This window comes from Suncus etruscus, chromosome 2 (genome assembly GCF_024139225.1).
Source record: "Suncus etruscus isolate mSunEtr1 chromosome 2, mSunEtr1.pri.cur, whole genome shotgun sequence".
Taxonomy (NCBI): domain Eukaryota; kingdom Metazoa; phylum Chordata; class Mammalia; order Eulipotyphla; family Soricidae; genus Suncus; species Suncus etruscus.
Window position 1 is genome coordinate 31,783,822 of NC_064849.1, and position 26,864 is coordinate 31,810,685.

At 54.8% G+C, this 26,864-nt stretch overlaps 1 protein-coding gene across 1 annotated transcript; it reads right to left on the minus strand.

Annotated features, from left to right (window-relative positions):
* Positions 1-744: 744 nt before the first annotated feature.
* On the minus strand, positions 745-25,334 carry ASIC4 (acid sensing ion channel subunit family member 4). The gene is made up of 10 exons (XM_049768292.1): positions 24,543-25,334; positions 5,820-5,964; positions 5,613-5,740; positions 5,366-5,528; positions 4,962-5,018; positions 2,978-3,131; positions 1,612-1,703; positions 1,453-1,532; positions 1,218-1,322; positions 745-898 (listed from the first exon to the last, which is right to left on the minus strand). The coding sequence occupies exons 1-10, from the start codon at positions 25,122-25,124 to the stop codon at positions 785-787; spliced, it is 1,620 nt and encodes a 539-aa protein (XP_049624249.1). The 5' UTR covers positions 25,125-25,334; the 3' UTR covers positions 745-784.
* Between the last annotated feature and the right edge of the window lie 1,530 nt (positions 25,335-26,864).

Genomic DNA, 26,864 nt, shown 5'->3' on the forward strand with positions numbered 1-26,864 from the left:
CTCCCCAGTAAATAAACCATCTCAGTGTGGACTAGTGATCCGAATGGTGTCCTGCAGGCTTTTGCTGCTGCTGCTGCTGCTGGGGGACCAAAAGGGGGGCTGGGCTCCATTTCCCCCCAGGGCCAAGTCAGGCCTGGGACTGCCCCACCTCCCTGCACAAGCTCACTGCACTCACACAGAGAATTCTTTATGCCTCTTTATTCCCCACTCTGGCAGAACTTTATAAAACCCTATGAGAGGGAGGGAGGGAGGCCCCGAGGCTGAGGCCACCACCAGCTCCTCTGCCCCCAGGTTCAACTGAGGACTGTGTCCTGGGAGGGGGCGTGGGGGAGGGGGTAGGACTACCATGGGCTTTGGGAGCTGAGCCAGGCCTGCCCCCCTATTTCCCCTGTCCAGAGGGGAACTGGGCTGGAGAGGGCAGGAAGTAGTACCCACTCAGTATGTAGTAGTACACCCCTCCCATGCCCTTGGTTGGGGTCACGGCTTCCCCTGAACCCCCATAGTCCCATCCACCTTTTAGGTCTGTACCCCCACCCCCACCCCGTGCTTCTGAATATATACAGATGTACAGATGCCCCACCTGGTTGGGCAGGCCTCCCCTCCCTCTTCACCCACCCCTGGGGTTCGGGAACTGTGGGCAGAGACCCATGCAGAGGCCCCTGAGAGCAGGAACAGGGTCTTGCCCACGCAGAGAGCACCACCTCTTCTCCCTCAGCCTTGGGATCTCTGTCCTGGGAACCCGGGAGAGGCAGGGATACAGGGAGGCCTCAGATGTAGCACCATCCTAGCAGGCGAAGTCTTCAAAGAGACCCCCCGGGGGGCCGTGCGGGTGGTGGTGGTTGGGAAGCAGGCTGTTGGCACCCCCACCTTCAGCTCGGCTCCGGCTGGGGCAGGGACTCTGTGAGAAAGGAGAGAACATTTAAGTAGCTCCCACCACTCTGCCCCATGGGTGCCCCTCAGCCCTTCCTGCCCCCAGCATGGATCTCTGGGGAAACCAGGAATCCTAACCAGGGACCAGTATAGAAAAGAAGAGGGCTGAAGGGACACTGTGCCTAAGGCATTTGCTTTACATGCAACTAACCTGGCTTTGATCCCCCAGCATTTCATATAATACCTCCCCAACATCACCAGGAATGATCCCTGAGCACAAAGCCAGGAGTAACCCCTGAACACTACTGGATGTGACCCCCTCCAAAACAAAGAAGTCTAGGCCATACCTGATCCTTTAGCTCCTGCAGCCCCAGAGTGGAGATACCCCCAGTGGATGTCCTCAAGGGAGTCTTGGGGCGCCGCCATACCCGCTTCAGTCGATCCCAGGACACCTTAAGATCGGGAAATATGGATGAGAAGAGTGGGCCTGACTGAGCACCCTTTTCCATCCCCTCCCTGTGCTCCTCAGGCCTTGCGTATTTTCGAGTTCTCCCACAGCCTCCCCTCCAGTTCGCCCCTTGCCTCATAGATATAATCCAGGATCTCCAGCAGGGTGAGGAGGCTGGCCCCGATGAACAGGCCCATCTGACCCCCGAGGTCTCCTGGGGAGCATAGGAGCAGGTCAGAGGGAGGACTGGGTCAGCACTTGCACACCAGGGCTGGGCCAGGCCCAGGTCTCACCCAGTAAGGCCGAGAGGCCATAGGCTGCTCGCTGCTCCGTGGACTCTGAGGTCAGAGCTTCAAAAAAGATGTCCAGGACCAGGAAGTTCTCCCTGCAGAGACAGGAAATTGTACAAGCTGTATAGGGCTGCCTGTCTGAGGAGAAGAGGCTGGTAGGGGGACATCCCAGACCCCATTCATCCTGCATTGGGGTACAGGCAATCTTGCTCACACTCCCACAGGCTTCCCATCTGAGGATGAGCGAAGACTCAGTAGCTAAGTGCCCAGTCAACAGGTTTCCTTCCTCCTCCATAGCAGCCATAATGCTTGCAATGCCCTGCCCCAGACCTTTCCAGAACCTTCTGGGACTGTCTATTCCCCATAGCCCACACCCAGTTCCTCTTACAGACTTGAGAATCTGCCCAGGAACCTCTGCATGCATCCTTTCTCAGGGACTGTGCTTGTCATTGCTGCCCCTCTCCACTGCTCTCATCTCACCACTCCAACAAAGTCCTCTGAGGCCCAGTACGTACCTCACCCTTTCCCCCATTTCCCATTACAGTTCTTCCTGGGACTGAAGAGTTTGCAGGCTTGTGCACACTTTGGGATGTGGGGTTCACATCCTCTCAGGACACCAAGCTGGGTCTGGTATTGACCGTCCAATAGGAGGCCAGGACCCAGCCGCCAAGCTTTATGCTGCCCCTCTGCCCACGCTGCAGTTCTCCTTCCACTCATCCTTTGCTTTCCTTTGCACCAGCCTGGCCAGAGGTGGCAGGCAGATGGCAGAGTTAAAAGTAAACAGCTTCAACAACCACAACTGTTCCTGACTGAAGAATCGTCTGAACCTCGATGAAGAGCATGTGCCCAGTTTCCACCAGGCTGTCATCTTATGTCTCACACACCACAGACGCCATCACCAATTGTCAAATACCATTCACACACCCCACATAACTACACACGACATAGGCTTTATATACACCACATATATGTACTACATACACCATATCTTACCTATACACACATATAAGTGGTACATATATATGTACCACAACATGCATACATGTGCGATGTGAGTAATGTATACTACATATATGTACCACCTATATCACACTCTACATATACCAGTGAATATTATACTACATGTAACATTATATGCACATATACATGTGTGTGCTAAATATACTACCACACACCATAAATTGCAGTAGATATACAGACCACATGTAACAATATGTATCTAACCATGTATACCACACACCATCTTTATCACACATTGCCTATACCACATCACATATGTCACACATATCACGCAAACTATCTATACCACATACATCACAGGTGCTGCATACATGTAGCCTACATCACATGTGTCACCTCACACACATACCTTATGTAGGTCTCGTTGCGGTTGTATTTCCTCGCCAGGTAGCGTGCAGAGCCCCTGTTAGGGATCCTGACCATGGAGATTTCTTTCCCGTAGCGGGTCAGGTTGCAAGGGGTGGGGCAGAAACACGGGCCCTGGGAGCCTCCGCCCAAGGAGTCTGCAACCCAGAGGTTCAGTTGCTGTGGGGACACACTCAGAGCTCCCCACTGCGGGAGGATATACGGGGTCCTCCTGAGGCAGCTCCTCGTACCCGGGGCCTTCCCTGACTGCCTGGAGCTGTCTGCAGGACACCAACTGGCGCCCCCTACAGGCTTATCACTCTCATTCCCAACCCCTGAGGCAGGTGATTCTCCTGGTTAAGGTGCAGACTCCACACTAGAATTAACAGACTTCACTAGGCCTCGGCCATATATGGGGATTTGGAAAGGCTGGCAAAAATAGGCGAGTCATGGGTGGATGGATGGACTGATGGACAACCAGAGAGCAAATGGACAGATAGGATTCTCTACTCTCTCTCTCTCTCTCTCTCTCTCTCTCTCTCTCTCTCTCTCTCTCTCTCTCTCTCTCTCTCTCTCTCTCACACACACACACACACACACACACACACACATACATACATGTACACACAAACACATGCATGCACCTTGCCCTCTGGCTTTGGCCTTTGACTCTGATCAGTAGGTAGAGTCACAGATGCCTCTCTGGGCTCTAGCTACCCTCTTCTTTCTCCTCTCCAGGACCCAGGGAAGAAAATACTTCAGTGCTCCTATGTAGGGGTCTCCCCACCCATGTGGCTCATCAAATCCTACACATACACCTGTTACTTTACCATTTGCTCCTTTTTGGAGAGTGGGTTTGGGTCACACTCAGTGGTGCTCAGGGCTTACTCCTAGACCTCTGCTTAGGGGACTCTGCAGTGCTGGGAATGGAACTAGGGTTGATGGTATGCAAGGCAAGAGCTTTACCCACCCTGTTTCTTCTCTAAATACCCTCCCCTCACCCCTTCAGCACCCCTGGGATTGAACTGAGATGCTCTGCCCTACAGCCCCAGAAGTTAGTGCTCTCCCTACCTCCATGCCCATGCCCATTGCCCAGCATGCAGATCAGAAGATACTCCTGACCTTGCTTCTTGCCTTACCTGCTACCACCCCCATACCCCAACTCATCACTCCCCCTTCAGGCCTGGATGCAGCTGTTCCTGGCTTTGCAGGGACACTGCTCTCTCCAGCCACCTGCCCTGTAGCATGGATACAAACACTTCCTCTGGCCATATGGGAGAACATGACTTCTCTGCCCTTCTCTCCTGGAGTCTGTACCTCCTTCGAGTCTCAGATAGAATGGTACTTCATTTCCAAACCTGCTGCACTTTCTCAGGTGGGGCTGCAGCCTTGCTATGCCTTAACCATGTCGAGATGTGCCTTCCACAGCATTGCCTAGCATCTCCTTTACAGGGATGGGGGATCCCACTGTCCACCAGCAACAACACACAGAATGTAACACCCACAGAGTGAATGAATGGATTAGCAATTGAGAAAATGACTGTGTGAGTGAATGAGTGAACTACTGAATGAATTAATGCATGAATTCATGAATGAATGAGTAGAAGAATGAGGCAATGCAGATGGGGCAAGACCCATGGGGCTTGGGGTTTGCTTTGCTCCACTGACAGCCAGAATTGTCGATTCCCTTTTCTCTGAGGAAATCCCCTGGTTCCTCAGAAGATAAGGCACCTGCTAAACCAAGAAGCCCCATGCTTCCCTTCTTCATTCTCAGTTCTCTACAACACTCTCTTACTGCCTCCACTTACCCAAGTGTCCCCACCTATAGAGGTCCTCAGATCCTTCCTCAGAGATAGGGGATAAGGGGGGTAAGGCTTAATAGTCCCTGGAATACCCCAGGAAGAGACAGATGAAAGGGGGCCCCTGGGGAACAGAGGGATGAAGAGGCAGGTGGGCAATGCGAGGTGGGGAAGAACAGTGGCACCGACCCAGTGCGTGGTCCGCACACTCGATGTAAATGTTGGGTGGGCAGATGGTCTCATTGCCTGAAAGCAGAGAAAATTTATTCAGCACTTCATGGCTCCCTCCTCCACCTTCTCAAAGTCCATGCCCACCTGCCTATAGACATGAAGGAAAGCATGCATATATGTAGACACACAGAGATACACACAGCCACGTGCCCGTGTCTGAGCCCTTGTACGGAGCTCCCACACATGCACCAATGAGCATGAATGCACTTGGGCAGAGATTGAACTGCACACACCAGCGCTCAGGGGCAAAGAGATATGACATATGGTTAGCAGGGATGTATCTACCTAAACCAAGGAGCAGCACTCTGGCCCAGCACCTCCCGCACCCTGGCAGGTGACCCCAAGGGCTGGGGGGTGCCCACCTGGCATGTGCACCATCCGGCAGTGGCAGCGCCGCAGCACGGCCTCCTTCTCGCAGCGCAGCCGGCAGGCAGACACACTGTAAGCCGAGTAGCCCTGAAGCTCAGGCTCCTGGAGCCCATTCTCTGCCCGGCAGTTGCCCCAGGGTTGGGGCAGGTAGGTCAGCTGCAGAGGTGATGGACGATATCATGCCCAGGAACCCTCCCCTCACCCCTCACTTGTCCCCTGTGCCCAACCCTGGGATCTGACCCGCTGCTCCTGGCAGGACACAAAGGTCTGGAAGCCTGGGGACACGCCGAAGCCCAACTGGTGGATGTAGGGGGGCTCGTCCTGGCTATGGATCTGCACCCGGATACCAGCCTCAAACGATGTTTCATCTGCAAAGCGGAGATGTGATCCGTGGATACCTGTATCAGGTCCTCCAGGGGCCCTGTCCCCACCCCCCCCCCTGCGTACTTGTTTCTCTCCAGATGGGTAGGTACTCCTCCTGCTGGATGTCCAGCATGATCTCCAGGCCGCTGCCCATGCCCCCCGCACGGCTGGGCAGTGAGTTTTGTGGGTCCGCATTGAAGGTATAACACTTCCCATAGCGAGTGTAGACCTGGCAGGGAAAGGGAGGGTGGAAGGAGGGGCTAAGACAACTCCCTGGACTTTTGTTCCCTGTCTCTCCCCTGACAAGAGCCACCAGACCTACCTGGACATTCACAACCCCCTGTTTTATTCCGAAATGCCAGCTTTTCTACTGATTAAAAAGTACCGGGAGCGACAGCACAGCAGTTAAGGCATTTGCCTTGCACACAGAGAACCGGGGTTCAATTCCCAGCACCAAATATGGTCCCCCAACCACCACCAGGAGTGAGTGACCCTTGAGCAGAGTCAGGAGTAAAGTCTGAACATACCCAGATATGACTCCAATCCCTTCCCCAACACACACACAAACGCACACACCAGGCATTTCCAGGAACAGAAATTTGTCTCAAAGGATTGAGTGCAGGCTTTGCATCCTGATTTCATTCCCTGCACTACATTTGCACTGCCATGAGAGACCCCCTGAGCAGTGAGCGTGAAGTAGCCCTTAAGCATTGCCAAGTATAGCCTCCAAACAAAACAAAACAAAACAAACAAACAAACAAACAAAAAAGTTCCCTTCAGTTTACCATAGCAATTACCAAACTCTTGAAGCCTTCCCACCTCAGTCCCCTTTGACTAAAAAAAAACCCCAAACCCCAGGCCCGGAGAGATAGCACAGCGGTGTTTGCCTTGCAAGCAGCCGATCCAGGACCAAAGGTGGTTGGTTCGAAATCCGGTGTCCCATATGGTCCCCCGTGCCTGCCAGGAGCTATTTCTGAGCAGACAGCCAGGAGTAACCCCTGAGCACCACCGGGTGTGGCCCAAAAACAAAAACAAAAACCCCAACTTCTCCCATCTAAATTCCCAAATTTTCCTTCTGCCTCACGCATCCATTCAATCCAGCCAGTAGCTGTTCCAGATATTTCTATTACATTCCTGAATGTATTTCTTTTCTTTTCCTTTTTTAGTTTTTTGTTTTTTTGTTTTTGGATCACACCCAGTGACACTCCGGGGTTACTCCTGGCTACGTGCTCAGAAATTGCTCATGGCTCAGGGAACCATATGGGACACTGTGGATCAAACCAAGGTTTGTCCTGTGTCAGTCACATTCAAGGCAAACACCCTACCACTGTGCTATTGCTCTGGCCCCTCTTTTCCTTTTCTTTTAAAAAAATGTTGTTGATTTTCTTTTTTTTTGTTTTGTTTTGTTTTGTTTTTGGATCACACCTGGCAGCGCTCAGGGTTTACTCCTGGCTCCATGCTCACAAATCACTCCTGGCAGGCTCGGGGGATCATATGAAATGCCAGGATTCGAACCACCGTCTTTCTGCATGCAAGGCAAATGCCCTACCTCCATGCTCTCTCTCCTGCCCCATGTTGTTGATTTTCAAGCCACACCTGAACATTTCTGGCAGGGTTTAGGAGGGAGGATCCATATGGTAAACCAGAGATTGAACCTGAATCAGCTGTGTACAGGGCAAACACCCAGCCTGCTATTCTAGCACACTTGTCCTCTAAATTTATATAGAATGCACTTCCACCCTCCCTTGAATCTGAGGCCTTCCTCTTCCACCTGGCAAGTTCACTTGGCCTTGGCAGTCAGTTACTTGCTGGTCTTGCCTCTTTTCCCACTTCTCCCTCCTGGCCATGCCCACAGCTCCAGTGTGTGGATTAAGCAAGTTTCTCACCAGTTTATTTCCCAGAAACTCAAGCCAAATGCCCCCACACACAGTCTGAAGGCTCCTCACTTCCCTCTATCACTGTTCCATCTCCCCATTCCTTTTTGTCCATTTACTGGGGTGTGAGATGGACCATGTCTGGCAATATGCAGGGGTTACTCCTGGCTCTGCACTTAAGAATCAATCCATATGGAATACTGAGCATTATACCTGGGTGGGCAATAGGCAAACTCTGAACCCCCCGGTTTCTATGGACAAATACAAACTTAGGGACCAGCCTTCCTACCAAGTTTTGTTCATGAGGTTCCTTCCCTTGGAACGCACTCCTACCCCGATTAACTTTTTTTTTTTTTTTTTTTTTTTTGTGCAGGGTCAGAGGCACAGAGTGTTGGCCATACCGGGCTGTGCTCAGATTCTTTTATTTTGGGGGTGCGGGGGGGTCACACCCGGCAGCGCTCAGGGGTTCCTTTTGGCTCTACACTCAAAAATTGCTCTGGCAGGCTCGGGAAACCATATGAGAGGCCAGAATTCGAACCACCCTCCTTCTGAGGGCAAATGCACTACCTCCATGCTATCTCTCTGGCCCCTGTGCTCAGATTCTGGCTGTGCTCAGGAGTGGCCCCTGGTGGTGCTTGGTAGAACAACCAGGGTTTCCCCAAGCAAGGGTTTCCTCCAGCGCAGTCCAATCTCTTTGGCAGCTAAAAACATTTTACACATCTCAGCTTCCGTGCTCCTCCTTCCAGTGTAACTCATCAAAACATACATCCACACTATTCCCTCTTGGGGGGCGGGAATTGCCTAGCGTTGGCTGCAAAACTCTCCATAGCAAGCTCTGAGATGTTCTTAATCATCTCTCTCCTTGATAGACGTCCATCGCTCCCACCCCATCTCGCCTGTGCGCTGCATAGAAGCAATGCGCTTATTTCTTGTTCCCAGCCTCTGGTCAGGAAGGAGACCAGCACCTGCAAACCGTGCACCAGCCCGTTCCATTTTTCTCTGAGGCGAGTTCTCCAGGATGGACAGCAGATGGCGCTGGAGCCCGAGAAATAAGGCGGGCTCCCGCAGGCTGTAGCAAGTTGGGGGGCGAAGGATGGAAAAGCGGACGCAAGTTCACTCCACAGAGACCAGCCCCTGGGTCAAATCCATCACAGGCAGCACCTTCCCTAGGGGTAGGGGGTCGCGCACTCAATCACTCTCCCTAGCTCCCCCCGCCCCTCTCTCTGAGAACATTTCCACACTGGTTACTGCCGCCAGGAAAGACTGGAAGGAGGCATATTAGAGGAAAAAGGGACCATATAAGTAAGCCCAGCTTCTGAGGGAATGAGCGGAAGGGAGAGGGACAGTGGGAGCTCAGAGTTGTAGAAATTGGGGACAGTGTTGTGGGCACGTTCTATCCCCCAGAAGGTCATGGACCTTTGTATTCCCCAACACTAGATTCTTCCACCACCTGCCTTGGACTCCAAAAACACATACATAACAAGTATCATTTTGGGTGTTGAGAGTCAGAGAGATGCACAGTGGGTAGGGTGCTTGCTTGGCATGCAGTCGACCCGAGTTCAATCTTTGACATTCCAATATGGTGCCTCGGGGCCATAGTGATAGCATTTGCCTTGCATGTTGCTGACCCAAGCAGACCTGGGTTCGATCCCCAGCATTCCATATGGTCTCCTGAGCCTGCTAGGAGCAATTTCTGAGCGCAGAGCCAGGAGTAACCCCTGAGCACTGCAGTGTATGGCCTTCCCCCCTCCCCCAAAAAATATGGTGCCCTGAGCCTGTCAGGACTAATTTCTGAGTACAAAGCCAGGAGTAATCAATTCCTGAGCACCATCAGATGTGGCTCAAAAACAAACAAAAAACAAGCACCTTGAAGGATCAGAGCAATAGCACAGTGGGTAGGGTATTTGCCTTGCATGCAGATGTCACCATCAAACTACCTGGGTTTGTGATTTCTTAATCCCCCAAGGTCCCTACCCTGCTCCTCTGGACTCTCTTCAGCTAGGAGAGGTTCTAGCTGCTATGAGCCAGTCCACACTCAGTCAGATGTGTTCAGGGCTTATTCTGTCTCCACACTCAGAAATCACGGGGTCTAGGATCAGGGACCATATGGAACCCAGGGACCAAATCCAGGTTGTCTGTGTGCAAGGCAAATGCCCTACCTGCTTGCTGTACTGTTTCTCTAACCCTGGGGCCCAGCCCTGAATCTTGTCCCTCACATACTTGCCTCCCTCAGTGGGCAGGGATGGGCCCTTTTGGCCCCTTTAGACCCTTCATTTGGCCACCCACGCGCAGTGCCAAGCACTTTGCCTACTCTTGGCAACACCTTCCACACCCACAACCCTTCTGTAGATGAGGTGAGAGGCACAGGGAGGTGGACAATTGCCCAGGAACCCCATGATGGTGGCTCTCAGACTTGACTGCACATGAAGCACATAAAATTTGTTCATCCATAGACTGAGGTTCAGAAGATACTACATGTCTAATAACCTCCTGGGCCTTTGCTCAGATGATGTGTTCTTGGAAAGGGAACCTAAATAGACATGACTCCAGGATACCCAGTTGGGATGGGGAAGGAAGTTGAGGGGAATATATATGTCTTCCCCCCAAATCTCAAAGCATCCACCCTCTTCCTATTTTAAGCTGAGAAGATGCTGGAATCAGTTTTTGCTGATGCAGTCTGTTGTGCTTACGCTCCAGTTGAGAGACTAAACAAGGCCTTGGCTGCAAGAAGGACTGGGGATGGGTGGGGAGGGGTGAACTGCTCATTCATGACACCCCTCGCGCCCCTCATTGAGATACAGCACTTCATTATTGGCCTGATCTCAGGCAATGTCAGTTCCCCATAGCTCAGCCTCACCCATGGATGGACCTATGACTCCTAGGAGCTGGGAGTCCCTTTCCATGGTCTTGGCACCTCAGAACCCACAGAATGGGAAAGGGTGAGTAGAGAAGGAAGATGAAATGAAAGCGGTCTATCAGGCCCCAGAGCAATATTGCAGTGGGTAGGATGTTTGTCTTGCATACAGCCAACCCGGGTTCAATCTACCTCATATTGTATGGTTCCCCAGAGCCTGCCAGGAGTAACCCCTAAGCACTGAAAAGTATGGCCTAACACACACACACATACACACACACACACACACACACACACACACACACACACAGACACGGCCAGAGAGATATCACATCAGATAGGGTATTTGTCTTGCATGCATGTGGCTGACCCAGGTTCAATCCCCAGCATCTCATGTGGTCCCCAGAGTCATCCAGGAGTGATTCCTAAACCAGGAATAAAGCCTGAGCGCTGTTGGGTGTGACCTAAACCATCCCCAGGTCCCCCAAAACACACACAACAATTATCCCTGTTGTAGGTTCTTCTGGGCTCGTGATTTAACTGTCTTCTCTCCTTTACATCTGTATATGGAAAGTATCATTGCCCAATATATGACTGAAGCTTGGAAGCTTGGAGAGGAAAAGTGACTTGGGTGAGGACAAACAGCAAACCAAGTATAGCCTCATGCCCAAGCAAAGACTTAGAAAGCACAGTCTGGGAGTATAATCAAGTCTCCAGCTCTGCCCTCCCCGAGGCCCAGAGACAGCCACCCAGCAAGACCCCAAGCCCAGCCTTGAGTAGGGCAGAACCAGCCAGGCAGGCTGGGCCTCGCTCGAAGGGCTCTGGCAGTGGAGGCCCCCTGGGTGGAAGGTCTGGAATGATGAATCTGCTCTGCAGGGAATGGACAGGTTGGCCTGCAGGGCTGAGTCGCCTGCACAGTTGGGTCAGGCCCCACGACTGGGCAATGCTGAGCGTTGCCCCGGAGACGGTCCCCGGGCCAGGCAGGCAGTGATGGGTAGAGCCGCCAGTTCCTAAGTGGCAGAACTCTGGTGGCAGCACAGCCTGCTGCATCTTCCATGGCGACGGCACGACCGGGAGCCATCAGGTCCCCTAGCTGTCCACTGTGCCCTCCCTGAGGACTGGCCCAGAATAGGCCGGATGCACAAGAGTAGAGGAGCCACGGCCAAACCAGGGCCAGGGCAGGCCAGGCCTGGCCACCGGAAAGTTTCCACATCACCCACCTCCCAGCCCACAGATTCCACTTCAGCCTCCTGCCACTCCCTGCTTAGCCTAATTGCACCATGTCTCTCTGTCACCACTTTCCTGGCCCTGGGCTCATCACAAGAACTTTCTTTGGTGGGGGTAGAGGTGCTCAGGGGTTACTCCTGGCTCTTCACTCAGTAATCAATCCTGGTGGTGCTCAGGACATCCATATGGAATGCCTGGAATTGAACCTAGGTGGGCCATTTGCAAGGCATGTGCCCTACCTGCTGTGATATCTCTCCGGCCCCTAAGCATTTGAGCAAGGTACACCCCACCTTCTCTCTGCAGGCCACACTCCCTTTCAGACCCTGCCAGCCCATACTGTGGCCTGGATCCTGCCTGTGACTTTCTCCCTAGCCTGTCCCCCAGACCCTCAACCTCAGTCAATTTTCTGGTCCCTGTCTAGTTTCTGGACTGTCCTCAGAATGTCTGTCTCTTTCTACCCCACACCCCTGCCCCAGTTCCTAAGGCCTCTATCCTTTGCCTATAGGTCTCTTCCCTCACTCCCTTAGCCTCCATCTCTGGTCTCCCTCTAGATTTTTTTCCTGAGCCTGGGGACTTCCCATCCCTTCCCCAAGATTCCTCCTCTTTGGTCTCTCTGTTCCTCCCCCAGATCTGAGCTCAGACAGTGATGGAAGCTGTGGTCTTGCTTCTCTGAGGGGGGCTGCGGGGCTTCCCCCATTCCCCAGTTCCATCTGTCCAGAGCTTCCAGCTCCAGGCAAGCTTCCATTCTCTCCCCACCTCCAATCCTCCCTGCAGAGGGGGAGCCCTCAGGGTTAACAGGCAATTAGCAAGGCCTGGAAGAGCGGCCTGGTGGGGAGGAGGGCCCAGGGCCAGCAGGAGATAAGAAGCACCAAGAGCAGCAGAGGCCAGGCTAATCCCACCGCTAATCTGAGCCTGCTCTTTATCTCCTCTGCCTTCTGGGAGCCCTGGCTCTGCCAAAGCCTTTGCATCACCTCCTTTCTGTGGCAGCCTCATCCCCATAAATTCCATCAGCCCCCCTCCCACTTCACTTTTCTAGCCTTTCACTAAGGCCCTTAGAATGAACCCTGGGCCCCACAGAGTGGGGAGTCCAGAGTGGACCAGAAGAAAGAGGTTCTTCTTCAGTACCCCAGACTGTGCCTAGCCCCCCAGAGATGAACAGCTTCAGCCTCAGCTTTGCTCAGTGTGTGCCCAAGTGTCTATTCTCAAAGATTCATTCTCTCCTGGGGCTGGAGAGATAGTACAGTGGGTAGGGCACTTGCCTTGCACAATCTCTGATATTCCATATGCAAATGTCACCCTCCCACCCCTGCACAATGCACTGTCCAGAGTGATTCGTGATTCAGGAATGCAGAGCCAAGAGTAACCCCTGAGTACCTACTACTAAGTGTAGCCCAAGAAAAAGGAAAAAATAAAAGCTTCCTTCTCTCTCCTCCCCTGGACATAGGAAAGAAGCACTGTGGACCCTAGCTGCACCTCTCCACTCCCCCTCCACCCCTCACTCCACTACCTACCCAGAGACTGGAGGTTTCACAAAGCCTAAAAGTAGTTCGGGGCACAGTGGAAAAAGGCAAAGTCAACAAAACCAGGGCCAGAGTGACAGTACAAAAGGTAGGGCACTTGCCTTGTACAAAGCTGACCTGGGTTCAGTTCCTGGCCACCTATATGGTCCCCTGAGCACTATCAAGAGTGATCCCTGGGGCCGGGTGGTGGCGCTGGAGGTAAGGTGCCTGCCTTGCCTGCGCTAGCCTAGGACGGACCTCGGTTCGATCCCCCAGCGTCCCATATGGTCCCCCAAGAAGCCAGGAGCAATTTCTGAGCGCATAGCCAGGAGTAACCCCTGAGCGTCACAGGGTGTGGCCCAAAAACCAAAAAAAAAAAGAGTGATCCCTGAATGCAGAACTAGGAGTCAGCCCTGAGCACCATAAGGTATGGTGACAAAAAAAAATGTGGCAAAATCAAAACAAGAACAAAGCTCCCTTCCGCTATCAATCTTGGTGGCCACCTACACACACACACACACACACACACACACACACACACACACACACACACACACCTACTTTTGCCACTGGAGACATGAAGACATGAGACCCCGGCCCCAGCACCCCCTCTGACAGCTGGGCAATCGCGATTAGTGGTGATTTATTGGCTTCTCCGGCCCTGTCTCCACATCTGTCAGAGGGCAGAGTCCCGCCTGGCTTATGCTGCAGGTGGCTGTCAGTCTCAGGGGACACGGGCCACCAGCTTGGTAAGTGGGTAGAGACTCCTTGTTGGGGGGGGGGCATCAGGACAAGTTGGGCTACAAGAGGCTGCGGAATGTGAAGCAAGAAATGAAATATCTGTGCTTTGTCACATAAAGGGGCACAAATTATTTTGTTTTGTTTTAAATCCACACCTGATAATTCTCAAGCGTCAATCCCCAAGGAGTGCTCTGGGAATCATGCAATGCTGGGGATCAATCCCTCCTGCACACAAAGCCTGCACCCAAAACAGTGAGGATCTCTCCAGCCCTAGATGCATATATTTTACTTATTATTTATGGAGTAGTGCAGGGTGGTCACACCTGGCAGAATTTACCCGAGTCTAGCTACGTGAAAGGCAAGCATCAAAAAAAAAAAAAAAAAAAAAAAAGGCAAGCATCTTTTTTGGTTTGTTTTGGGCCATTCCTGGCAGTGTGCTTACTTCTGACTCTGCATTCTGGGATCACTCCTGGCAGAGTACAATGAGCTAACAGAACACAGAGGACAGAACTTGGATCGGCTGCATTCAAAGCAAGCTTCTTAACCACAGTACGATTGTTCCAGTTCCAGGGGCACATATTTTAAGCCCAGGAGGACAGAGCTCAAATCCTGTGTCTGGAGCTAGAACGATATTACAGCTTGTGGATTGCTTACCTTGCACACAGATGACCCAGGTTTGATCCCGGAATCCCATACAGTTCCCAGAGCCCCCACCAGGAAAGATCCCTGAATGCAGAACCATGAATAAAGCCCTGAGCACAGTTGGGTGCAACACTCTAAAAGATCCTGCATCTGTGACCCCAATCACCTTGGATAGATGCATTAACCCCCTGAACTTTGGGGTGTTTCTGCATAGAGGCTGACTGAGTTTCTCTTCTTGAGGATTAGCGAGAAAATTCACAGTAAATGCGTGGCTGACCCTCCGGAAGGAAGTGGGGGCGAGGGATGTGTCTAGAAATAGAGATTTCTGACAAAATGTGCTGCAGAAAGGCTGGGTCACCACTGAGCCCCGTGCTCCCCCAGCCTTAAGCTCACAGAGCAGCCTGCCCCTCCCTCCTCTGCAGTTTGGAAGAGATGCTATATCTCTAAGGGCTGAGCTCTGTGGCTGCGAAACCCCAGCCTCAGAGACGTGGCCCCCCACCAGACATAGCCAGGCCCACACTGGGTGTGGGATTCAGACAAAGTCATTTAACCTCTCTGACCCTCCATTTTCAACTATTAAATGGGAATAATAGCAGGCACCCCTTGGAGGTGTTATGAGGAAAAGATCATGTACATTGTCCTGCCATGGTGAACATTTATTTAGTGTTTACTCTTGCCAAGCGGCGTGCTAAGCACTTGATATAAATTAACTCCTTTGTCCTGGAGGCCTCTTATCATCACTGTTTCCAGACAGGATCCTGGAGGCCCAGAGTGGGTGAGGAGACTTCAGGATCACAGTGTGGGTTGGGCACGAGGGGAGGGGGTTGTCAAAACACCTACTCCAATTGGTGCTCAGGCAACACTGGCCTGGATCCTCACACCACCCCCAGCCTGCCTGAAAGAACAAGTTCTAGTGCTTGGTGCTGGAATGAGCAGACCAGCTGGAGGGGGTTGGTCTTGCTGCTGAGGCATTCATTCATTCATTCATTCATTCACCCAGAAAGTGTTCATTGCACACTGGGTAATGCAACGGCCTTGCACATGGCTGACCCAGGTTTGAATCTTGGCACCACATAGGGTCCCCAAACATCTCCAGGAGTGATGCCTGTACACCAAGGCAGGAGTAAGCCTGAACACTGCTGGGTGTGTCCCCAAAACAATCGCCAAAAAAGGTGCTCATTGTGGGCAGCACAGATGGCTCAAAGGGCTGAAGCAAAGACTCTGTCCTCCAAGTAAGGGGCAATGCTGAGTATGAGCCCTGAGAACTGAGCAAAAAGCCACTCTGGTACATTGCTGACTGCTGTGCCTGACGTCAAAACAATCAAGCCAAATGTGCTCATTGAGGGGCCAGAGGAGGATAGTACAGAGGGTTGGGCTCTTGCCTTGTAGGAGGCTGACCAAGGCTAACCAGCATCCCATGTAGTCTCCTGAGCATCACCAGGAGTAATTTCTGAGCTCCTTAAATAAGCAGGTGGGGTGAGATGAGGAACAGCACACCAAACTCAATTCCATAGGCACAGCACTAGGGTGCTTGCCTTGCTCATGGTCACACCTGTACAATACATCTCCAGAATTCCTGTGAGACTTGGTGGAAATGATCCCTGAGTGCTGCTGGGTATGGCAAAAAACAAAACAAACAAAAAACCAAAACAGGGGCCGGAGAGATAGCATGGGGGTAAGGTGTTTGCCTTGCATGCAGAAGGACGGTGGTTCGAATCCCAGCATCCCATATGGTCCCCCGAGCCTGCCAGGAGCGATTTCTGAGTGTAGAGCCAGGAGTAACCCCTGAGCGCTGCCAGGTGTGACCCAAAAAACAAACAAAAACAAAACAAAACAAACAAAAAAACCCAGCCAAACAAACCATAAACTCATAAAAATCCCAAGGGCAAGCAGCTGGTGACTAAGATGTGATCCTTAGTGCCAGTGTGTGGAACTATGCAAAGTCTTCTGGCAATTGTGTTAGAGGGCCTGCCAGGCACACTGACTACATGGTGAGTTCACTCAGCCATGGTGTGAGATCCTAGAGGGCCAAATATGGGGTGTACTCATTGAACAGGTCCACTCCCACTCCCCAGCCCCAAACCCAGAGCCGCCCTAGTTCTTTTTCCCAAGATCTTCCCAAGAAGTGCTGAGGGCCACTAAGAGGTGCTGACAGTCCAGCAGGATATGGACATGGAGGAAAGTTTGATCTAAAAATGTGGAGGTGTGGGGGCCAGAGAGATAGCAGTGATAGGGTATTTGCCTTGCAAGCACTGACCCAGGACCAATGGTGATTCGAATCCCAGCATCCCATATGGTCCCCAGTGCTTGCCAGGAGTGATTTCTGAATAGAGAGGGAGGAGTAAACCCTGGGCACCCCCGGGTGTGGCCCAAACCCAAAAAAAAAAAAAAAAAAAATATAAATATATATATATATATATATATATTCCCTACCTGGAACAGACCCAGATTTGATCTCCAGCATCCCATTTGGTCCCCACAGACTTCCAGGAGAGATTTCTGAGCGCAGAGCCAGGAGTAACACCTGAGCACTACCAGGTGTGGCCCAAAAATAAAAATAATTAATTAAAATGTGGAGTCATAGGGTAGTGAAATACCCCAAGCAGGGAGCTGCAAGGAGCTGCTTCCCGAGAGAGGGGACTTCAGGTAAATTTAAAAAGAAAGAAAAAAAGAAAAAGAAAAAACTTGTAAGATTAGGGGACCACTTCGCTTCTACCTTAAAGCCTGGGAAATTCCTTTTACTGTTCGGAATGCTGTTCTCTCTCCCCAGTATATGTTTGGGCTACAGCACTGGTGCTCCGGGCTCACTCCGGGCTCTGTGGTCACTCCTGGAGGGACTCAGTGTGCCAGCATCGAACCCGTGAGGACTGGCAGCTGGTAAAGGCAAGCACCTTGCCCTCTGTCCCATCATTCCTGCCCCAGGCGGGCACTTCTGAATTGGGCCCTGACATTTGCGGTCCCACTGGAGGCAAAGCGGCGCGCCCTGAGTTGTAAGGACTCGCCAAGAGTCTTGTGTGTGCTTGGGCAGGTGGCGGGGTGCGGTTGTGCAAATGCACCCCCGAGGACCGCGCCCAACCAGCTCCCTGCGCCACGCCACGCGCCTGCTCACCCCCCTCGGGGCAAGCATCCATCACCGCGCGCGGGCCCCGCTCCCCGCCGTCTCCCCGGGCTCCGCATCTCTGCTCCCTGGGTTTGCCTCATTTGCATTCCCTGGGCTCTCGGCTCCTCGGCAAAGTGACCTCCGCACACAGTGGCGCCAGAGGCTTCCTCGGTGGAGGAGGACCCCGCCGTATGCATCGCCGGGGCCGTTTGCGCCCTAGTGCGAGAACCCCGACGGCGCGGCGGGGGCGCTTGGAGAAGGCCGCTGGTGCCACCGGCCTGGTCGGGGGCATTCGGGGTGGTCCAAGGCCAGCCCCAGGAGCCGCAAGAACTTGGGGTGGGATTCGAACCCTTGACCTCAGAGCCTCGGAGTGGGAGGGGAGGAAATGGGGTGTGCAAGTGGGGTGTGCAGAGGCTCACATCAGGCGGGCCAAGGTACTTCCAAGACAGAACCGGATTTTTTGGAACCTGAGGCTATCCAAACCTGCTGGAGGGGGGGTCCCTCCTAGAGGGCAGTAGCCCCAGGGGCCCTCAGACTTTTCCGGGGGTCCCTCATGGCCCAGCGCCCCAGCCCGCCGAGCTGCAGCCCCTCCTCCCGTTTGGTATTTACACCTTTCACACATTTGTAAGCTATTATCCTGTCCACGCTTAGTCACCGCCGAGCCAAGCGCCACGGATTTAGCTCCTTTAATCTTTCCACCTAAATCAATCCTCCATTTCCCCTTAATCATCCCGTGGCTCCGCTCTGAACTCTCGCTGCGGCAGCCCGGCCCGGCCCTACTCTGGCACCGAGCCCCCTCCGGCCCCACGGACTGTCCCAAGGGCATGGGGAACCTTTGGGGGAGATCAGAAAGGGGCTCAGGGGACAAATGCAGACAGCCCCCCCACTTTGCTGGGAAATGCACCCCACTCGGGACGGCTTGTCTCTCCTTCATCTGGCTCCGTCTTTCCCACTCCCCTCCATCTGGGAGGGTGCCAAGCCTTGAGCCCCGCACCAAGCTGAGCCCAAAACTGGCGCGGAACCCCAGGCTTCCAGACCGTCTTTCTCTGCTGCTCCTCCAAGGAGGAGGGAGAGCTTGGAAGAGCTGGGGGAATCCCGATAAATCACAGTCCTGAGCATCCCATCCATTCTGGGGGGGTGCCTGCCGATCTTTCCCGGACCTCTACCTCCACCCCGGTGTCACTCACCCGCCTTTTACCCTCTGCCACTTGAGTAGCTCTGAGCTTCTCATGCTCCCACCCACCCCACCCCACCCCACGCTCCCTGCCCCTCCATTTCCTGAGTCCCTTCCGTGCCCCCCCCCCCAATCCAGAATCTACTACCAGCAGAGGGCGCGTACTTCTCCCTGGAGCAGAGGGCAGTGGTGGGGGGTCCAGGAAAGAGCACACTGCAGGGCAGAAGGGGGCGGACTGGAGGGGGCGTGGGGCCATTTCTTCCCATGCTAATCAGCATCTTCCGGCAGTGCCCTGAGAAGCTGAGTGATAATGAGCCCAGCTCGGGGCTGATTCCTGATTAATGAAGAGGCCGCAGGGCTGCTGAGCGGGCTGCCCCTCCCAGCCGCCCTCCTCACTGCCCTGCCCTTGGCTGCCCGGCCACCACGACACCACTTAGATCCCCTCCCCCAGTCCACACGAGGCAGCGAGCAGCAGGCCTTTGGGGTGGGGGCATTTGGGAGAGACCCGTGCTTTTGTTAAATCAGGAAATTTTTTCATTAAAAGAACCCCCAGGCCCAGCCCTGCCCTGGGCAGCCTGTGGTAGAGGACATTTAGGGCTGAGAAGCAGCAGCTGAGGCCCAGAGAGTTTAGTATAATGGGCAGGGCACTTGCCTTGGCTTTGGTTCAATCCTAGCACCCCATAGAATCCCCTGAGCCTGTCAGGAATGCTCCTTGAGTGCAGACCCTGAAGCACTGCCGGGTAGGGCCCCAAAACAAATAAAAGAAGCACCTGCTTCCATAAAAGAGGGCAGAACCCATCCTGTCCCCATAGATCTCAACCCTCCCCAGGAGTGTCCTTACCCAGAAGACTGTGGACCAACGGTGAAGAGAAGGCTCCTACCTCCTTGAGAGTAGATTGGCCCAGGGCAGAGCCCACAGATGCTCTGTGTACCCTGAGAGATAAGTCTCCAGGGTCACCCTCAGTGGGGACCCCACCCTTCTACATTCAAAGAGTGGCCTGTACGTTCCTGAGTAAGAGAGGTTTGGAGTTGTGGAGTCTCTAGCAAGATCCACGGAGGAGCAGGTGGGGGCTGGGGGGCAGGAGCCCTGAGTGGTGGGGGCCAGGGAGCCAGGCAGGGCAGAGGGGCCTGTTCTGTTTCCTTCAGCTTGGAGCTGTCCTGGCAGGCGGCTGGGGCGAGGCTGGGCAAGGAGGGAGGAGGACAGAGTGGGGGACTGCCCAGCTGGAAGAGGCCTCGTCTAATTGTGCCTGATTAGTAGAGAGGAAGAGAACAGGGCGAGTGATTAATAGGCGCGGCAGTCACCAGCGGCGGGGCAGCCGCTCGCGGAGGGGGCCGCAAGGGAAGGGGGTGAAAATGCTACTGTGCCCAAAGGTCCCTGACCACCTGTCCCTGCAGCGGCTTCTCGGACCCCGAGGACCCCACCATGAGAGGCTGTGTTCTGCTTCCTCAGGGGTCCCCCTCCTCCCCCTGCCCCTGCCACCATTTTCCAGTTCAGGGGACAATGGAAGAGGAAGGACCAAGCTTTTTTGAAAAACCAGGCAGGGTCCTGCCTGCAGAGTAGCAGAGGTGTGTCTGCTCAGGAGCTGTCCTGGTCACCCCAGGTCCCCTCCCTCATCTGGGATCTGTCCTCAAGTCAACTTAGGCCCCTCAGGCTGGAACTAGATAGAAGCTGAATCCTAGCCCATAGCTGCCCAGTGGATCCTTGAGTCGGGTTAGCTGCATTTTTTTTTTTTTTTTTTGCTTTGCCCTGTTCTGCCCAAATCATCCCAACCTGTCCCCAGGGCCACCTAGAGCCATGCTGTCCAGCATGGCAGCCAGCACACACCACTGTTCCTGGAAATCTCTTCCTCTGGTCACAGTCTTAACGTCCAGGTGCTCCAAAGTAAGATACAATAATGATGAGCATGGGGGTTCCATGGATCCAGATTTGGAGGGATTGAAGAAATGGTTGTGGCGTCTTTTGGTGCATAGGCTAGTATTTGGGCATTGGTAAGCAAAGCGGTAGTACTGGGACTGGAAGTCCCAGACATGGGCCTGGGAGTGAAGAGCAGGAAGGCATGGGGGGCAGGAAGGAGCAGGTGTGGATGGAGACTAGATGCCTTACTGAGAACCAGTTGGAGGTGACCATGATGTGGCAGTGCTCAGGGCTGGAGAGAGTGTACAGCAGGTAGGGCACTTGCTTGGCACACTCCAGATCCGAGTTCTATCCTTGTGGATAGACCACCCCATGTGGTCCTCCCCAAGCACTGCCAGGAGAGCACAGAGCCAGAGTAAGTGCCCAGGTGTTGCCCCCAAACAAACAAGACAGAGATGCCAGGGGCACCACTCCATGCCAGGCAGTCACACGCTAAGCTCCAGATTCATCCCTTCCCGTTCTTATAACTCCAGAATTCTCTAGGTCATGAAATTCCACGCAGCAGAAAAACTAAAAGCAGGAATTCATACCCAGAACCCACACCTTTCCTATTCCCTGCTCAAAGGCTGCCCTGAGGAGTGGGGGGAAGAAGACTCCAGGCTCTTACAGAAAAGGTCTGGGAGCACTGGCATGTAGAGTAGATGGTTTAGGGAACTAGGGAGGAAAGGAAGGAGAGAGGTGGAGGGAAGCTTCCTTACTTTCTGCCCAGCTCTCCCTCTCCTGTCTCCTTTCTTCCCTCTTCTCTGCAAATCTTGCCTAGCTGGCCTCATCCCGTAAACCCTCACAGCCCTCTCGAGTCCGAAGTGCCTCTCTCCTGAACTCCCAGGTCCTTACCATGCAGGCAATAATCCTGCCACTTCTCCACTGCTTGGCTGGGCTGCTTAACTCTTGAACCTTGGGTTGAGCACATCTCTAGCCCTGCACTTCACTGCGTTGAACTTGGGCATGTCCCCAGCCTCTCATCTCCAGATACTGAAATGCTGCATAAGGATAGGGACACTGGGGGTGCCAAGGGTCTGCCTCCCCTGCTTACCCCCTCAGCACTGGGCATCCCAGGATGCGGATGGAGGGATCTGGAGAGTGTGTGGGGGGGAAATCTTTGGGAGCGTGGGGGGTGAGAGTGATGGTGTTGGTAAGAAAAGTGAGAGCAGGGACTGGGGGAGGGTGCATTACCCAGAGTAAAAATAGGCTGGAAAATGTGACATTTATTAACTCGGATTCCGGAGGAAAGGTCACAGCAGAATGGGGAGTGGGGAGGAGGAGACTGGGAAAGCCATGGAAAACACCAAGAACCCCAGAACTGGCGCCACCACTGACCCCCTCCCCAGGGTCCCTGGCCACTGCTTCTACTGCCCATTCCCACCCCCATGTTGCCAGAGTGTTGCCTAGCTTGTGCCCTCATCTGAGATCCCCCCCTCCTGCAGTGTCCTCTGTCTCCCCATTTCCCTCTTGCTCGTGCACCCCCAGACTCCCCACCACCCAGGATCTTGGATCCTCATTGTGATAACCATAACTGCACTGCGCGTCCAGCATGGCAGTCCCAGAGTCCCAGCCAGGATCCAAGACAGTGAGGCAGAAGGGAGGGGGTCTAGGGTGGTCAAGGTTGCAGGGAGCAGGACACTTAGAGGAATCCCTGAGCCTTGATGTGAAGCCTGGATGCTTGATTTGCTTTTCAACACCCCCCCCCCACCCCGGTTCTGCTCAGGTACAGCACCTGAGCTGAGACCCAGGAACTTCTGTCCTCTCTCTACAGCTCCAGGAAAGAAAGGGACAGTGGGAAATTCTGCCCTTACCCCTGCCCCGCCAGGCCCAGAGGGACTGGCTAGCCTTGATCTAGGGCTCCCTGCTCCATCACTTTGGGCAGCTCTTCTCACAAAGTGTAGATAGGGAACCCTGCATCCCTCCCCTCTTTCTCTTCCTTCTCCACCTCTTCATCCCAGGGAGCTTTCCTCATGCTTCCACTTTCAAAGGGCCAGAGGCAGGGGTGCAGTGGGGGCCTTGGCACAGCCCTTCAAGCTATTTGGCTCTGTATCTTGGCTCAGCTGCATACAGAGCTACCCTTTGACTTCCATCCCAATGATCCCACTGGGTCTCCGAGGATCAGAAAGACCACATTCACCCTCAACAGCCCATCTCCTCCCTGAAAGATACTGGCTTAGAAAGCGGTGATTTTATTTTATTTTATTCTATTTTTGTTTGGGGGCCACACCAGGCTATGTAAGAGCTTACTCCAGACTCATGCTTAGGGATCTAAGGTGGAGCTCTGAGGACCATAAGGGATGCCAGAGACAGAACCTAGGTTGACCGCATACAAGGCAAACACCCTACCTGTTGTGCTATCACTGCAGCCCTAAGAGAGCAGTGATTTTTCCTACAAGAGTAGGTGTGTCTGGATGGAAGGCCGGTGCCCCTCTCTGAGCATACATCTCTTCCTCATGCCTCTTTCTGCATTTGCACCCACTCCGTGTCAGGAGGCATGTGTAAGTGTGTCTGGGAGCACTAGCTGGAGCATGCTCTTCTGGTGAGACCAAGGCAGTAAGTGAATGAAAATGAGAAGAAACTGGAATACTAGTGTGAAAGCCCCGTATCTCTGTGGTGGGCGCTTGAAGGTAGGGCCGAGTTGTCCAAGTTGATGCCTTGTGTTTACACCCACAGGGCAGTGGTGAGGAGATGGAGAATGCACGCATGCGTGCATAGCACCAGTGTCCACTGTCAGAAAAGGGCCCAGAGAGCTAGAAAAGAGCTTCCTTGAGATTGGGGGACCAATAAAATACTGACTGAGTATACTAGACATCCTCTGATTCACACCTGTGGGGAAAATGTGCCCATGAAGGTTGCTTTAGCTGACACTGTTCTCCTGGGGATGTACCTAGGAGGCATGGGGACCCAGGAGTGAACACAATTGCTGGGTCTCCACAGGGGTGCAAGCAAGCCCAGCGTGACCCCTGCTCTGGGCAGCTTCAAGCCAGGATGTGGGTTCAGTACTGAGGGACTGGGGCGTGCACATGAGTGTTCTGGTAGGAGTGGGGTACAGGAGCAGCCTGCGGGTATGGGCATGTGCATGTGTGTATGTGTTTGTGTGTGTACCTGTGTGCGCTGACTGCAAGGAAGGGCAGACAGGCACAAGGAAAGGCATGAGGGATTCTCAGTGGAAGAGCCAGAGCCGGCCTGAGGGGAGAGGGAGGGGTCTCATGAAAGGGAGATGTGTGAGGGGCTCTGAAAGGGTGTGTGTGTGTGAGAGAGACACAGTGGCACTCAGTGTCCACTGAGACCGGCTCTAGCCAGCCAGCCGTTTGGGCCAGCTCACCAAGGAGGCAGCTTGGAGCCCACCCCCCACTCTGGGCCCCACTCTCTTCACCCTTGCTCCAGAGGGAAAAGACTTCAGTAGCCAGAGAAGAAAAAGGGAGCAAGAGAAAAAGTAGGGGCTCAATTGGTCCAGCCTGGGCCTGATGCAAGCGTTCCCAGCAAGCTGAGCCAGCCTCTGGAGCCCCAGGATCACAGCAGGACCCCAGCCCCAGACCTGGCCACTGCAGCAGAGACAAGAGGGACTTGTCACCTCCACAGCGCCAGGGTAAGAGCCTGCCTGTGAGCATCCCCTCCCTGCTCAGTGGCTAGGAAACCAGTGGGAAACACGGGGCTCCGGGGAGACCTGAGGCCTGCCTCTGGTGGTGGAAAGAGGGGAAACCCTGCTGAGGGTGCCCCGTATACCCTTCCTGCCCCCACCCACCCCTGCCAGCCTCCGGCCACCACTGGCCAGGGCGGGCCAGCTGGCAGGACTCACCACGGAGAAGTTGCTGGCAGAGCAGCGGTGGCCACTGAAGTTGCAGCTCTTGAGCATGTCAGCAAGCTGGTGGCCAGTGCGGTTGAGGATGTCCACCATGTCGGGCTCCGGGTAGCGCAGGCCGGCAGCTCGGTGCCCGTCCCGGTCCTTGGGGGGCAGCCCTGTGAGATTGGCCAGGTGGAAGATATCAGCATCGCTGAGGGCTGAGTGGCGGAAGCGGTTGATATTGCAGAGGGTGACCGCCGGGAAGCCGGCCACAGGGGCTGGGACAGCGGGGTCCACGGCTACCAGGTGAGGCCGGGTCAGGTAGCCCCGGGCCAGGCCAGCTGCCTGGTACAGGAAAGCAGCCAGGGAGGTGAGGAGGGCCAGTGCCCATAGGGTCCGGCGCAGTCCACGGGGTCCTGGGCCACAAGCCCGGCCCAACCCGTGCAGGGTGCTGGTGCCGGCGAAGGTGGCCAGGTCTCGGGGGGCTGCTGCCCCCCGTGCTGCCCCCAGCAGGCTCTGCTCATCCCCTGCTTCCTTCTCCTTGGGTTTCACATCCTCCTCTGCAAATTTGATTTTGCACACGATCTCGATCGGCATCTGTCCCCCCGGCTGCTGGGACTGGCCGAAGCCGCCCTGTCCTGTCCCCTCCCTGGCCAACAGCCCCCGCCCCCCCACACCGGTGCCCTCCGGAGCAGTGGTGGTGGCGGCAGCGGCAGCTGCTCGCTCTTCTAAACTCGGGGCAAAGCGAGAGGAGGACAGGGCTGGGGTGGGGGCCCGGGTGGGGGGCGTCACTCCCACTCGCAGCCGCTCCCGCCGCCGCTGCCGCCCGCTGCTGCCGCCGCCGCTTGTCTCTCTCCTCGATCGTCTCCTTGTGGCTTCCCTTATCAGCACCAGCACAGCTGTCAGCCCCTGCGTGTGTCCCTGCGAGCGAGCGAGTGAGCGAGGGAGAGAGTGCCGCTCCGCCACGCCGCTCAGCATGTGCTCCCGGAGCCCACCCCGCGCTTAATAATTCAAGACGTGTCAACAGCGGTTCACCCGGTGGGGCCAGGCAGAGCGGGCACCGGACCCACCCAGGAGGGGCACCCCACCCCACCCCTGCCCAAGACCTTGCTCGGGGGTTGCCCCCTAAAACTCTTTGATGCCCTGGACACTTCTGGGGTTCTCCTCACCTGGCCCCACTCCCAGGCCACTCAGGGAGGACTGTGACCCCCCTAAAGTCCTCGACTCTGACACTCTTGGGGGCCACCACGTCTCAGAAGGGGGTGTCAACTCAACTCAACCCCCAATTTCTGGTCTCCCCGAGTCCCTCCAGCACCCAGCCAGCCACTGACCCCACCACCCTGCTCAGCCCAGCAGCTGCTGTGAACTCTTTCTTCCTCCTTCTCCTCTTCTAGCCACTTGTTTGAATGAGGTGAGGGCAGAGGGTAGACAGCGCCCCAGCGACCCCCTTACCCACCCGCCCCCACCGTGGGTTTCTCCAGTTTGGCTCCTGACCTCGCACGCCCCACCTCTGCCATAAGGGGGGGCTGCCCTTGCCCCCCATTTTTCCTCCACCCCGGAGCTCAATCACTAGTGCCTGGGACAGAGGAAAGGCTGGCTGCCTCCCCAAGATGTCCACATCCATGAATTCTGCGAGCTGGGGTTAGGGGTGAGGGCCTGTGAGCCGTCCAGGGAAATGGGAGGTGTAAAATGGGGGGTCTTATACAGGGTGGGAGGGCGTGTGGGGTGGGCATGAGGAATAGACCAGAGCAAGTGTCGGGAGGGAACATGCAGGGCTTGACTGAACATGGGGTGGAAACACAAGCACACGCACGCACACACACGGGTCCTGACTGGGTCCTTGCTAGAAGCTGGCCTGGAGGTGGAGATGGCCGGGGCCCCTGTGGGCAGACCAGGGACTGCCTCGGTGCCCCCCGGGGTCAGGGGATAGTGGCCCTGGGGGCTGTCTGAGAGCGAGCATGTGCCCTGACAGGGAAGAAAGCATGTGTCCCCCAGAGAAAAGGGGGGGGGCTGATTAATCGGGGCGCTAATGAGCAGCAGGGAGAGGAAGCTCAGAGGGGCGGGGGAGGCGGCTCCATCGATCCGAGCCACGGAACCAGCAGCTGAAAAAAAAGTGAGAAGGGGAATCGATCCGAGGGAAACGGCAGCTGCTGGGGATTAGAGCCCGGGCCGCCCGCGCCCAGCGGCCCCCACGCCCACCCCCAGGGGCTCCCTGGGCCCACCGACCCACCCCACACCCGAGGGAGTCACATTTGCAGCCCGCCGGGTAGGGCCAGCAGTCATCGGCCATCCGGGCTAGGATGGCACCCCCTCCTGGCCACACTCCGTCCCGCTTGG